Genomic DNA, 14,893 nt, shown 5'->3' with positions numbered 1-14,893 from the left:
GAGCCACGTTGAGTAAACACCTGTTGTACCGTTCTCCTGCAGTCTTGTGTCTTACTACTGACGGACACAACAAAATGTAAAATAAAAAGTTGTAAATTCACAAAAATCTTGAATTCGTTCCCTGAATTAGTCTGGTGCAAATTTTGCATCGATTGAACAGAGGTTTGATATTGAATCAATTCAGGATAAGTATCAACGTGATGTGATTCAGTTTAACAGAAGCCATGCAGACTTCTCCCAGGAAGCAGTGTCACACCTCTTTGACTTCACCCCAGCCGCCACATATCTGCACTCAAAGCAAAGTCAACTCTGCAGAACAAGCCCCTGAATTCCCTGTGGACTGGTCCTGCTCCTGGTCCTATCGGCTCTTCAGTAACTTAAGATATTTTTAACTAACTTCCTGAGAAGAGGGCTGCATGTTTGTGTAAACATGCATTTACACAGTGCCATATTCACTGACCAGTGAGCTGTGTGGAGCCCACTGTATAACCCATTGCTACCTGCAACACTCTAACTGATGGTACTGGTGCATCTGCAACATAATTGGACACAATGAAGGCTTTGTTATGTGGCTCAGAGGAAGCAGACTTGCCAGACTAAACACATCCCACCAGATCCCAGACTAAATCATCCCATCAGATCACCTCATACAGTCCTCAATGAGCAGTTTGACTATTCGAAAGGGCCAGCCAGCAGTGATTCCCAGAAGACAGGCAAGACTTACTTTTCTTTCACAATTTGTTCTTTACTGGTCACCAGGGATACAAAGCAGTTGGCCAGGACTGGAAATGAAAAGTTCAGATGTGGCAGGCCCGTGTGTGGCAATTGCCCACTATCATAGTATCCTACAGACATTTTACTGTCATTGATGCTGAACAAGTTGGAGGGGGACTTTCTGCCTTGGCATTCCCAATGTCTGCCTAGAGCACACATCAGAAAATTGAGCACTTGGGATGTTCCATCTGTTAATTCTAAGGTTTAAAGCTAGAAGCCCCTGGGAGGAATAGAGAGTGGCACAGTAGCTCAGTGGGTCAATACTCCCAGTGCATTGTGCATGGTGAGTGGACGTCCTTCACACGGAGAACCAGAGGTCCAGGCACCTCTTGTGTTGGATGCTGGGTTTCATCTACAGGTGCTGGCAAAACTGGCACAGAGTGAGAGCATAACCGTTTGGCCGGGCGATGCTGTGGGGACAGGAGGAGCTCTGAGGAAAGACAAGTAATTAAAAATGGAGGAGGAAGAGCTAAGAATGAGAAGAGGAGAAATTCAAAGGGTTAAATGCGTTTCACAAGTTAACAATAACCCCTTCGAAAAGCTGCATATAGGGCAGCATCTGAACTCTGCAAGAATACCACTCCAGTTAAGCAGGACCCTCGATATTCCCCAACACAGCCAAACCCTAGGATCAATCCTCAAACTATTTATTTTTCCCTTCCGTGGTCTCCCTCCTGTTCTGAAGGCATTGACTCCAATATCTCACCTGAAATGAGCTGCTGACCACATATCCACAGCATAACTAAGAATGCCTATTTCCACCTCCGTAACATTGCCCGTCTCCACCCTTGCCTCAGCTCATCCGCTGCTGAAACCCTCATCCATGCCTTTGTTACCTCTAGACTAGACTATTCCAACGCACTATTGGCTGGCCTCCCACATTCCACCCTATGTAAATTGAGGTGATCCAAACCTCGACTGTGTAATGTATATACCTTTAAGGGGGGAACTACTTTTTACAGCTCATGTATACTGTAGTACCGGCAGTGACCACACCTGTATATAGCACTGAGTAGTAATCTCTACAGTCAGTTCCAGAGTGAGCCACGTTGAGTAAACACCTGTTGTACCGTTCTCCTGCAGTCTGTGGCTTACTACTGATGGACACAACATTGGCGACAAGGCAAATTCGATCCTACCTGCAACACTGCATCACCTCCCAGGGATTCGTTCCTGGAGACCAGTAGATTGGAGGTCAAGGCCAGAGACACGGGCGTCGACCACGGGCAACCGCCCAGTCATCCAGCAGAGACTCGAGAATTGCGGGGGAGGCTGTTGAGAGCCAGGCTTGGCTTTCCAGTCACGGTGGTCCAGCGAAACGGGCTGGCAACAGGTAGTGCGCAGACCTTTCCCGGACAGCGGTGGGCTAGAGCCCGACCGAGCGGCGTCGACGGGAGAGAGAGAGAGAGAGAGGGCAGAGCGCACAGGGCGCAGCCGGTGTTCAGGGGCCGAGCAGCATCGAGGAGAGGGAGAGAGATGCGCAGAAACCCGCGAGGTGCCGCCATTGCCACGAGGACCGCCGAGAGCGGCGTTGGCAGCAGCGCAGGAGAAGCACGCGAAACCTACAGGGTGCCGCCTTTGCCACGAGGACTGCCGAGGGCGGCGTTGGTAGCAGCGGGGGAGGAAGGAAAGCGCGGGAGACGCCATTTTAAGCCATTTTTAACCACACCCAAAATGCCGAAGAGTGGCAGTATCACCGTATTTGACAATGAAGTCGAAGATTGGACTACATATGTCGAACGGATAAAGGTATACTGCAAGGCAAATGAGGTGTCAGATGACAAGAAAGCAGCGGTATTGTTAAATTTAATGGGTGCAAAGACGTATGGCTTATTACGAAATCTAGTAACCCCAGCGAAGCCAGTGGAAAAGAGTTTTGGAGACATAGTGACGATACTACAGGAACATTTAAACCCCACACCGCTGCTGATAGCAGAAAGATTCAAGTTTCACAAACGGAACCAGCATAAGGATGATAGCAATGCTGAATATTTAACAGAACTGCGCAAACTATCCAAACACTGCCAGTTTGGAACGGGACTGGCAGATACCTTAAGGGACAAGTTTGTGTGTGGGCTTCAAAGTGAAGGAACCCAGAAACGGCTTTTATCTGAAAAGGACCTTACGCTGCACAAGGCTTTCAGCATTGCGGTATCATATGAAGCAGCAGCACGGGGCGCTGCAGAGATACAACAGAGACCGCAAGAATATGGCACAAACGAAATGTCATACAGAACAGAGAAGTGCTATCGCTGCGGCAGAACAACACATGACCACAATGATTGCTGGCTCAAAGACAAAGTGTGCAGACAGTGTGGAAAAGTAGGACACATAGCACGAGTCTGCAGGTCAGGAAAGAAAACCAGCAATAAGAAACCTACCAAAGAAAAGTACAAGAAGGTACATAAGGTGACGGATAATAGTTCAGATGAACAAAAGGGTGATACCGACTCCGAAAACAGGGAGCTGAGTTGTCTGAAACTACATAATGTGATCAAAATGGAGGATCACCGAACCATTTGGGTCACTCTCTCAAGATAGCAGGAGTCCAGGTAAAAATGGAATTGGACACAGGATCAGCCCTACCAGCCATAAACCGACGGGACTACGAGCGGCTATTCTCACACATACCCTTGAGAGACACAAAAATTATTTTGAAGACGTACATGGGGCAAAAAGTCTACCCCAAAGGAAAAATAAGGGTGACCGTTATATATAACGGTAAGGAAACACCAAAACTAGACCTGTATGTATTGCAAGATAGAGGACCACCATTACTGGGACGTGAATGGATCCGGAAAATACAGCTGGATTGGCATTCCATACAAGCACTGATGGTGGCTGCCAAAAAGGATGACGACGTCACACCTGGGCGACTGTCAAAGATCCTAACCGACGCGCAAGAAGTGTTCCAGCAAGGACTCGGAACACTAAAAGGCATGACAGCAACAATTAAAATCGAAGAAAATGCAAGCCCAAAATTTTTTAAAGCCAGACCGGTACCTTATGCGATCCGCCCAGCCGTCGAAGCAGAGCTGGAGAGTTTGGAATGTTCAGGAGTACTGTCCAAGGTAGACTGGAGCGAGTGGGCTACACCCATCGTCCCTGTGATGAAAAATTCGTTGAGCAGCACGCCTGTGCAACCAAGGAAGGTTCGCATCTGCGGGGACTTTAAGGTAACAGTGAAACCAGTCCTTCACACCGTGCAATATCCACTTCCGCGGATTGAAGATATTTTCGCCTCGCTATCTGGAGGGAAACGCTTCACTAAGATTGATCTGGCCCAGGCGTATCTTCAAATGGAGGTAGAAGAAGCATCAAAAAAATACCTCACAATCAACACCCATAAAGGTCTCTACCAATACAACCGGCTGGTATTCGGGGTAGCATCAGCTCCGGTTATTTGGTAAAGGGCAATGGAACAAGTCCTGCAAGGGATCCCAGGGACCCAGTGTTATTTGGACGACATCCTGGTCATGGGCGAAAATGACAGTGATGACCTCGCCAACCTGGAGCAGGTGCTCACTAGATTGAAGGAATATGTGCTCCGAGCTAACCGCCCCAAATGCGAGTTTTTTAAAAAACAGATCTCGTATTGTGGCTACGTTATCGATAAAGAGGGGTTACATAAGTCCCCAGAAAAGATTGAAGCAGTAGTCAAGGCTCCAGCACCGGAAAACGTGTCACAACTGAGGTCGTTCCTCGGGCTGGTAAACTACTACCATAAGTCCTTGCCAAATTTGTCTACAATACTACACCCACTGAACACCCTACTGCAAACTGGAGTGCCATGGAAGTGGAGTGATGAATGTAAACGAGCTTTCCAGAAGAGCAAAACACTAATCACATCGAAAGAGGTATTGGCCCATTTCAACCCAGCACTGCCAATTCGGTTGGCGTGTGATGCGTCACCCTACAGCATTGGAGCGGTGCTGCCGCACAAATTCTTAGACGGCTCAGAGAGGCCAATAGCCTTTGCGTCACGATCACTAACCTCAGCCGAGTGAAAAAGTTCAATCACTATCTGCACGGGCAGAAATTCACCTTGCTGACTGACCACCAGCCTCTTGTCTCCATTTTTAATCTGAAGAAGGGCGTTCCGGTGATGACTGCGCAACGACTACAAAGATGATCACTCTTTCTAGGGGCGCACCACTATGAGATTGAATATAAGGGCACGAAACAGCATGGAAATGCTGATGGGCTATCACGCCTGCCACTGCCTACTGCGGAGGAAGCACCAGCAGTGGATCCTGTCAAAATATTTCATTCGACTATAGTTGAATACCTACCGGTAACTAACGCTCGTTTAGAAAAGGAGACCCGAAATGACCCGACACTGTCTCGGGTATATGATTTGACGGTGAAGGGATGGCCAGCACATGCGACTCACTGTTGCCAGCATTCTCGACAAGAGGAGAACAGCTGTCAGTGTGCCGGGGTACCTTGATGTGTGGATCCCGAGTGGTAATTCCACCCAAGTTAAGGGATAGAGTGCTCAATGCGCTTCATGAGGGTCATCTGGGAGGGGTAAAAATGAAAAGCCTTGCCAGGGCTTATGTGTGGTGGCCGGGAATCGATAAAGAAATCGAGGACCTGACCAAGAGCTGCTCAGGATGCCAGAAAGTCCAAAATGCACCACCACATGCCCCTCTACACCCATGGGAGTGGCCCTCATCTCCATGGCAACAGGTGCATATTGATTTTGCTGGTCCATTCATGGACTCAATGTTTTTAATAGCCGTGGATGCGCACTCGAAATGGCCTGAGGTCATCAAACTGTCCTCCACCAACACGGAGAAAACTATTGCAGTCCTACGGACCATTTTTGCCAGGAACGGCTTGCCAGAACAGATTTGCTCCGATAACGGACCACAGTTTGTGTCCGAAGAGTTCTGGAGGTTTATGCAGAAGAATGGGGTAAGGCATTACACATCCGCCCCGTATCATCCAGCCACAAATGGATTGGCTGAGAGGTTCGTACAAACCCTTAAGAAGGCAATAAAGGCTATGTACAATGACAACATTCCGCTGCAGCATAAGGTGGACAATTTCCTGTTCGCCTACCGGAATGCGACACATACAGTCACCAACCAGGCCCCGGCCATGATGTTGTTTAACCGAAGGTTAAGATCTCGCCTGGATTTGCTCAGACCAAACGTACGAAGAGATTTTGAGAGTAAGCAATTCCAGCACATCCATGAGAAGCCAACAAGGAGCTTCAATGTAGGGCAACCAGTCTTGGCCCGCGACTACCGAACAGAAAAATGGCAGCCTGGAACGATATGCTCACGGCAGGGCCCACTAATGTACACAGTGGACGTTGGGGAGAACAGCGTGAGACGCCATGCTGACCAGATCCTAGAGTCACAGGAACAAGTCAACCCCATGCCTCGCCCATACGTACCTGGTGAGGAACCCGACGTACAGGTTGCATCTACCCCAGAAACAGTAGCATCGGAAGCTGATGACCCAACTGACGACAGGGTGCCAGAATCGCCACCACACCAAGAGCGAGACACTCGGGAAAGGCGCTATCCAGAAAGGATCAGGAAGCCTCCCCAAAGACTGAATATATAAATGGACTATTTTCAGCTAACATTGTATGTTAAAAGTGTTAATTGTAATTAGTTTGATATTTAATTGTTAAGTGAGTGTTATGGTACTGTTAATCTAAAAGGGGAGGAATTGTAATGTATATACCTTTAAGGGGGGAACTACTTTTTACAGCTCATGTATACTGCAGTACCGGCAGTGACCACACCTGTATAAAGCACTGAGTAGTAATCTGTACAGTCAGTTCCACTGTGAGCCACGTTGAGTAAACACCTGTTGTACCGTTCTCCTGCAGTCTGTGTCTTACTACTGACGGACACAACAGACTGCCCGTATCCTAACACGCACCAAGACCCGTTCACCCATCACCCCTGTGCTCGCTGACCTACATTGGCTCCCAGTTAAACAGCGCTTCGATTTCAAAATTCTCATCCTTGTTTTCAAATCCCTCCATGGCCTCGCCCCGCCCTATCTCTGTAATCTCCTTCAGCCCCACAACGCCCCGAGATATCTGTGCTCCTCTAATTCTGCCCTCTTGAGCATCCCTGATTATAATCACTCAACCATTGGGGGCCGTGCCTTCTGTTGCCTAGGCCCTAAGCTCTGGAATTCCCTCCCTAAACCTCTCCGCCTCGCTACCTCTCTTTCCTCCTTTAAGAAACTCCGTAAAACCTACCTCTTTGACCAAGCTTTTGGTCACCTGCCCTAATTTCTCCTTATGTGGCTCAGTGTCAAATTTTTTGTTTTATAATACTCCTGTGAAGCGCCTTGGGATGTTTTACTATGTTAAAGGCGCTATATAAATACAAGATGTTGTTGTTGAATGTTCATTTTTCATGTGTGAACCTTGGTAGTCAGTGTTTGATGGTGGGTGTCATGGCAGATCATCTCTTTCCTGTCCTCCTGCAATGAGCGCACACATGCAACTTGAGCAGATCACTGGATAACTACCTAGGAACAAGAACCCTGGCTGCTTTTCTGCTCCCTAACCCAGGGCACTGGATAACAGCTCCATCACTGACCCAGCTGAGATCAGCTAACTCAGTGCCACCAGAGATCAAACCTGGGACATTGTTGGCCTCTATGGCTCAACGACTCACTGCATAAATTAGCTGAACTGATCAAGGGAGCTTCCACGTTACCTGTATCTCCCAGCAAACAGTTTGTGCTCTCAGTGTGTACACAGCAGCCCCAAGGCGCCAACATATTCTCCTGTACCGTCACTTAACAACATATATACTTGTATTTTTTTCTGAATGAAAATGTGGGAATCTAAATAAAGCAAGGATGAGTGTGCAAAAGCAAGATACTGCGGATGCTGGAAATCTGAAATAAAAGCAGAAAATGCTGGAAATACTCAGCAGAGGTCAGGCGGCGTTTGTGGAGAGAGAAACTGAGTTAACGGGGGCAATTTTCTGACGTCGGAGGAGGCGGGTTTGGAGGCGGGAAAGGCGGAAAAATCAGATTCAAAGAGGTCGGGTTCGGAACCCACCTCCAACTCGCCTCCGCGGGATTTTGCCGGCGCCGGTTTTGGAGGTCGAGAAACGCTCCCGCCTTCAGTTGGCCACTGTGCTATTTAACCTCCTTAAATGCTCGTTAAGGGCCTCTCTAAGCCTATTTTGAGAGGCCCTCGTGATTTTTATAGTATTTCGGCGTGATCCACGCGTCTCCTAAACCACACCAGGTAAACTTGGTGGGCTGACTCGTGGGTGGCCTCCTCACTGCTGCAGGTCTAACAAGACCTCGTTTACTGCAGCAAGGATTACTTGCAGGTGCCAGACCTTGACTTTAAAAGGTCTCTGAGCACTTTTAGAAGGCCTTCCGAAGTCGGAGGTGCTGCAGCTTGACTCCATCAACTGTGGGACCTCCTTGGAAGACCCTCTCCCCGCTTGCAATGAGCGCTTCCCCAAAGGAGGCATCTACAAGCAGCATGGGAACCATTCGTTTTCTTTCTGCATGGACCTCAGATGAGGATGAGGAGGAGGAGGAGGAGAATCTGGAGGAGGAACAGGAGGAGGTCAGTGCACCAGTGTATCGACCAGTGGCAGCGGCAGCACGCAAGCACATGGCTGCCCGGGATGCAAGGGATGAACTTATCATGGACAGATTTGCATAGGTTGCCCAAGTTGGCACATGTCCTTGGCTCCATCCTGGGACATCATTGAAAATGGACATGACTCTCTGGCCTCCTTTCACTCAGGCCACCAACCTGACAACGCAAGTGTGGCGGTGCCCGCAATGTGGAGCTGCCTAAGGTGAAAGAACAGATGGCATAACGCCAACATTTTGGCTTCAAATCATTTTAATACTTTCCAACAGGGATGGCATTTCATCAATACACAGACTCAGTCTCCCTATCTGCACACAGATCTGGAGGTTATATCCCTTGCCAGATGTACCCACGCAGCCTTGGTTTCGTTGGCAGGCCTCTTCCTCAGAGATGAGTGGAAGAGCACCTCCATGCTAGCTGCCACCCCCTCGAACAACATTTGCAGTGCCTCATCCGAGAGCCTCGGGTAGGCCCTTGCCTTGGAATTGGACATAGGTTTCTCAAAAGATGTTGGAGGTGGTGCAGGAGATGCAGAAATGCTGTGAAATGAGCCAAGGGAACAAGAAGCCATAAAATCAGACTGGAAAAGTGCTGTCAACAGAGGCGAGTTTCAGCCCCAAAACACTAATTGAGCAAGGGCATCCCACACCTCTGAAATCAAGTGGCCAATCATTGGAAAATCGCAAATTTTTGAAACCTATCAGTGGAGGTGAGTTTCAAACCCACCCAAACTGAAACCCGCCTCCATCTCGCCTCCAGTGGGAAAATCGCCCCCCATGTTTCAGGTCGATAACCTTTTGTCAGATTAAGGACAAGTGTGGCTGGACTTTAACTGACTGGTAGCAATCGGAGTAAAACACTATAAAAAATGAATAATATTATCAGAATGTCTTGGAAATATCAAGTCATTGCAAATAATTCTCATACAGATTGTCGTTTTATCGTCCTCTCTTTCTATCAAATATATTTATCTTGACACTGTTGAAATTATCAGAGGACCTGGCACTGAGGGGGCGGACTGATGCCAACTGTGTCTGAGTGCTGGATTAACATACACAGTCCATGCTAAAGCACCCTGGGTTAGTTTATGTAACTATTTAATGTCAATTCAGCTTCTCAACACAGCTGGCCTCGGAAAATCCATCTAAAACCAGGTTTCCTGATAATGTCACAGCAGTCACTGTTTAGATAAATGTGCCCTCAAAATGTTAAAATACAGATAAACAAAACAAGGATTGATTGCTAGGGATAATTAATCCCAGTGGGTTGTTTTTTTAAGGCGATTTTTGACCTGTAGCCGAATATGAAACTTTAATAAAAGCACAAAGGTGAACTCACTGCATAATTCCTATTTTCGACTCAGAGACATTTTACAATGAGGTCACGTTGTTCAAAGCAAATTGGGGCCCACTGAGGTAATTTTGACTCAAACTGACATTTCAGTTCACTCTGGGCGCTGGACAGAGTGGCTTGCTGATATGGTGCCAAGTCAGTGAATAGGATTCCTGTGTTCGACCTCAGTTTAAAGTCAAAGCTCTATTTGCACTAAAGGTGCAAACTAACACTTTGTCGTGAATTTGCCACCCTATCTGGTCCTGGTTCTCCTCACGCAGTCTGATCACAGTTCAAAGTACAAAACCTTGGGTTGCTAACTTCACCTGGGTTGCAAAGCTGAAAGCCTCATATTGGGATATCGTGAATGTCTAATGTGCATCCCCAGCCATTGGTTCTGGGTTTAACAGAGACTCTTTGTGAAGCTGATCATTTAGTTCTTGATGAACTGACACTGTGTAAATGCTGGAAAATCAATGTTGTATTCCTGGAATAAACTGATAGCAGCCCTGCAGTACAGATGAAGCTGCTAATCTCCCTGACAGCAATCCCATTCTTTCTGGGTGGAGGGAAAAGTGACGGGATTGGGACAACTAGTGAGATTGATTATTTACATGTAGCACTGGAACACTAGAGAAAGGCTAACAGTCCAACAGACACTGCCCCACTCAGTGTAGTGATTCCCTCTTCACGGTTCTCTTTTTGACAACCTCATTGGACTTGCTATCATTATTTTTTTTTTAAACTGCATGGAGGAAAGGAATAGGTAACATTGCAAAATCATTCACCTCTGTAAACATATTAATTTGTGGCCATTTCTGCTCCCACCTCACAATTATAGATTATAGTCGTGACACACGTGCGATCATAAGTTTTCTTTCCCTGTGATGTTCTCCCCTCTCCTTCCGAAAGGCATTGACCTGTGCTGCTGTACAGTCCAGCAGATACTATTACCTCACCTAAGCGGCCATTATTTAGGGTGTAAGCCTAGGCAGTTAGTGTCAGCAGTTTATATGGGGGCACCGCAGTCAAGGTCAGCCCTGCATTTAACAACTCTGATATTGAGGGAAAGCTATACAATCATTCATTAATGCACAGATCAGGAAAGATTATTCCTCTCTTTGATTAGAAGCTTAAATCACTTATAATTAGATGTTGCTGTTATTCAGATGACCCCCCTATACTGCTGCTTGATGTATTTATTGTATTGATCTGTTCTTCTAGGTGTCCTCTGGTTGTCCATTGTGGCAGAGATCCTTTATATCCTCTTGCTGGTCGTTGGTCTCAGCCTCATGTGCATAGAGATCTGCCACTACACAAATGTGATCGACGGCTTAAAACTGAACGCCTTTGCTGCCATCTTCACCGTCCTATCAGGTAATTATTTCATTATTCAATACCTGACTCTGGGGAAATACTGGTTTCAGTAAATATTCTATTTATGATCCGTGTTTGAGGGGATCGCATGTTTTTGCGCAGCTTAGAGCGATACCGCTAAGTGGTTACTCTGAATCTGTTGCCAGTGGGGTTTAGTCTTTAGCAATGTGTATAACTACTCCACAGTCAATGAGTTAATGAGGATTGTGTGTCAGCTCACCCAGCTAATGGTGACCCTGGGACTTGCATGTATCTTGTCAACAGAGATAATAGGGGATACATATAACTGGGTAATGGGGACGGCAGGACATATATTTAAATGGTTAATAGGGAAACAGGGTATAGAGCAACCTGTTAACTGGGATATTGTAATAGGTGTGTCCTTTTACTGGGGACACTGAGAGTCTCCATGTAACCTGTTAGTAGAAACACAGAACATTACATGCAACCTGTTAATGGGATACTGAGGATATATTTGATCTACTGATGGGGACACTTACATACATTTAATCTGTTAATGGGAACATATGTTGAACTGGTTATATAAGAACATTGAGCATACTCGAATCCAGTTAACAGAGACGATTTGTAACATTGCATTAGTGAGGCATTATCATGGACTATGGCAGTTTCTAGATTGTTATTGATTATTGGCTTATTTCAGAACATTAAATGATGCAGAACCACTTTGTCAAGCTATTGGGGGACCAAAATTTGCATATTTTCGGTAAATATTGGTTAAAATTACTGTCCTGTATGTCATTACTTTTTATACATAATAACTGAGCCTAAACTTATGGACTAAAACATCAAATCAGTTTCCTCTTGTTAAATATTTTGTTGGCGCACATGACCATGTCAGAATCTGAGAAAAAACGTTCAAATTATTCAGGTGGTCTCTCCTCCAGGGTCAGTGGAGGATGAGAAACCCGTCCTTCAGAATAAATAGTGGACGTAAGTCATTCACATTCAGAGCCAATCGCATCCCTTCCACATTGAGCCAATCTCAAACCTTCCAAATTGAGCCAATCGCATCCCTTCCACATTCAGCCAATCGCATTCCTTCCACATTCAGCCAATCCCATTCCTTCCACATTCAGCCAATCGCATCCCTTCCACATTCAGCCAATCGCATTCCTTCCACATTCAGCCAATCCCATTCCTTCCACATTGAGCCAATCTCATCCCTTCCACATTCAGCCAATCCCATCCCTTCCACATTCAGCCAATCCCATTCCTTCCACATTCAGCCAATCCCATCCCTTCCACATTCAGCCAATCGCATTCCTTCCACGTTCAGCCAATCCCATCCCTTCCACATTCAGCCAATCGCATTCCATCCACATTGAGCCAATCTCATCCCTTCCACATTCAGCCAATCCCATCCCTTCCACATTCAGCCAATCCCATTCCTTCCACATTCAGCCAATCCCATCCCTTCCACATTCAGCCAATCGCATTCCTTCCACATTCAGCCAATCCCATCCCTTCCACATTCAGCCAATCGCATTCCTTCCACATTCAGCCAATCCCATCCCTTCCACATTCAGCCAATCGCATTCCTTCCACATTGAGCCAATCCCATTCCTTCCACATTCAGAGCCAATCTCATTCCTTCCACATTGAACCAATCTCATTCCTTCCTGCCTTGTTACCACGCATAAAATTCCAAATTCCACAAACATGCTGCAAAGAACACAACCACTTTATAAAAGACTAGTTCTGGGGTGATAGTATCACTCGACTCAAGTGGATGTGTCTGCCCATTTTTTCCAAGAGTAGTTAACTGATCAAAATTGGCTTGGAGGAGTTACTGAGTCCAATGATATGAGAAATATATATAGGTGTTTGGAATAACAAAACTCATTGATGTGTCCTAGATAAAGACACTTTTAATTGCAGGAGTCATGCTAAAGTTTTACAGCGATCTGTTCAGGTCATCCCTGGAGTCCTGCGTAAAATGCTGGTTGTCACTGCTATGACTACTCAGCTTTAACAATAGATGCCATGGAGAGGAATATGATTAACTAGATAGGGGAAATCAACCTGCAGCAATACTTTTAAACACTCCAAGGCAGCTGGATGAGTGGGCATGTATTCAGGGTTATTATGAAAGGGAAGCTTTATTACACAGAGAGTGATCAATAGGTTGGCAGAAATGGTTTTTGAAGTGAAGATACTGGAGTCTTTAAAGAAACAGCCAGCTGTGGTAATTGGGGAGGTGATAGAGTTGGTATTATGGAAGGATGAGATTAAATGTGACAAAAACACTTCACCAGAATTAGTGTGGTGACTTGAGCTTGTTGTATTCGGGTTGATTGTTGAAATAGTCTTTTAGCGTGTCCTACAGAAGGTTTAGTCCCTGAGATGCTCAGCCACGCACAGGTTTTTACAACTCTCTTTCGCTTTTAATGGGTGTCCTTGCCATCTGCTCAGTACAGCAGTTAAAATCAGCAGCACTCAGCAGCGCCAGGGCAGATAAATAACCTGGGCGATTTTAACTACCCACCCTCCCGCATTCTGACGGGCGGGCAGGGTTAAAATCACCCCCAAAAGTAGTTAAGATTTAGACTCATACCAAGTGAATGGAAGATAACTAAACTGTTTGAAAAGAAGGCAATAACAATATAATAGATTGTAGCCACAAGGTGATTGAAAGACATTTTAAAGCTCTGTGAAAAGTTGGTACAATGTAAAAAACCATGTAGGGCCCTTATCAATGTTAGTGTAACATTGCATTAAGTACAGGAAGATTACCATTTCCTTCTGATATGAAAATGTTTGTACAATTGACAGCCACAGGCCGTGTACTAAGATGGCTGATAAATACAGGCCATATGCTTTGAAAGTGCAATCTTTTCTTATTTGTTGCTTGCTGAATTTACTACAAACACTATGTGCCCTTCGAGTGATAAGTTAGGTACAAATATTAAAAAGAGAATCAGGAAAAGGCAAGACTGCTAAATTAATTTGCTTCAGTCTTCAGAAATGAAGGACGCGGATTCATTCTAGATCCAATCAAATTATCTCTCTCTGCTAGTTCAATCCCAACCATTGCATACATAGGATGCGCACATCAACCAATGTGTAATACTTCATTAAATTTAATTTTGCCAATCATATAGTCTTTTGCAAATCATTTGTTGCACCCTTTGACTATACTGTTCTCCACATGTTAGTTTGTTCAACAAATTTGACAAGCTTATATTTGATTTCACAACAGGTTAGTTTTTAAATCAGGTCATTGATTTAAGTTAAGACAACAAGATTTCAAGTAATCAGGAAATTTTAAAAAATAGCTGGTATCCATATAAGTGACCATAAAGCTGTCATAAAAATCCAACTGGTTCACTAATGTCCTTTAGGGATGGAAACCTGTGTCTGATTTTTTCTGGTCATTTATTCCCACGTAAACTAGCACCATTGCACTCCCCCCAGCCCTCTGTTCTAGTTTATCCACTCACTCCTCAATATCGCAACTTTAACCTCAATAGACAAATCAGCGCTCTGTTCATTTTTACACCAAAAGTAACTGGCCTCGTGATTGGATGGCGCCCGAATCAGGGTGTGATTCATGGGCAGCACATTGAGGCCAATGGTAGGACCGCGGCAAATCGCTCCGCCGGCCTCGTTAGAAGCGGCCAGCTGCGGGAGTCAGTCGCGGCTCCAGAGGTAGTTGCTGGTTGCGGGGGCGGGGTGGCTGGTGGTGGTGGTGTGGGGGGGTAGCAAGACTGGTTGCCTGGAATGCCATCCGAGGTGGGGAGGGGCAAGGGGTGGCCGACAGTGACTTGCAGTTTTAATGTG

At 45.9% G+C, this 14,893-nt stretch overlaps 1 protein-coding gene across 1 annotated transcript in view; it reads left to right on the top strand.

Annotated features, from left to right (window-relative positions):
• Nucleotides 1–14,893, top strand: part of gsg1l2b (gsg1-like 2b) — a 249,779-nt gene that overhangs the window by 29,096 nt on the left and 205,790 nt on the right. The window contains exon 3 of the mRNA XM_085963360.1: nt 10,937–11,089. Within this exon, the coding sequence (XP_085819486.1) occupies nt 10,937–11,089 (153 nt within the window). The remainder of the gene's footprint in view (nt 1–10,936; nt 11,090–14,893) is intronic.

This window comes from Somniosus microcephalus, chromosome 21 (assembly GCF_052327205.1).
Source record: "Somniosus microcephalus isolate GS21.2 chromosome 21, FLI_Smic_1.0, whole genome shotgun sequence".
Taxonomy (NCBI): domain Eukaryota; kingdom Metazoa; phylum Chordata; class Chondrichthyes; order Squaliformes; family Somniosidae; genus Somniosus; species Somniosus microcephalus.
The sequence above is the reverse complement of the archived record's forward strand: the minus strand, read 5'-3'. Positions and strand labels throughout refer to the sequence as shown.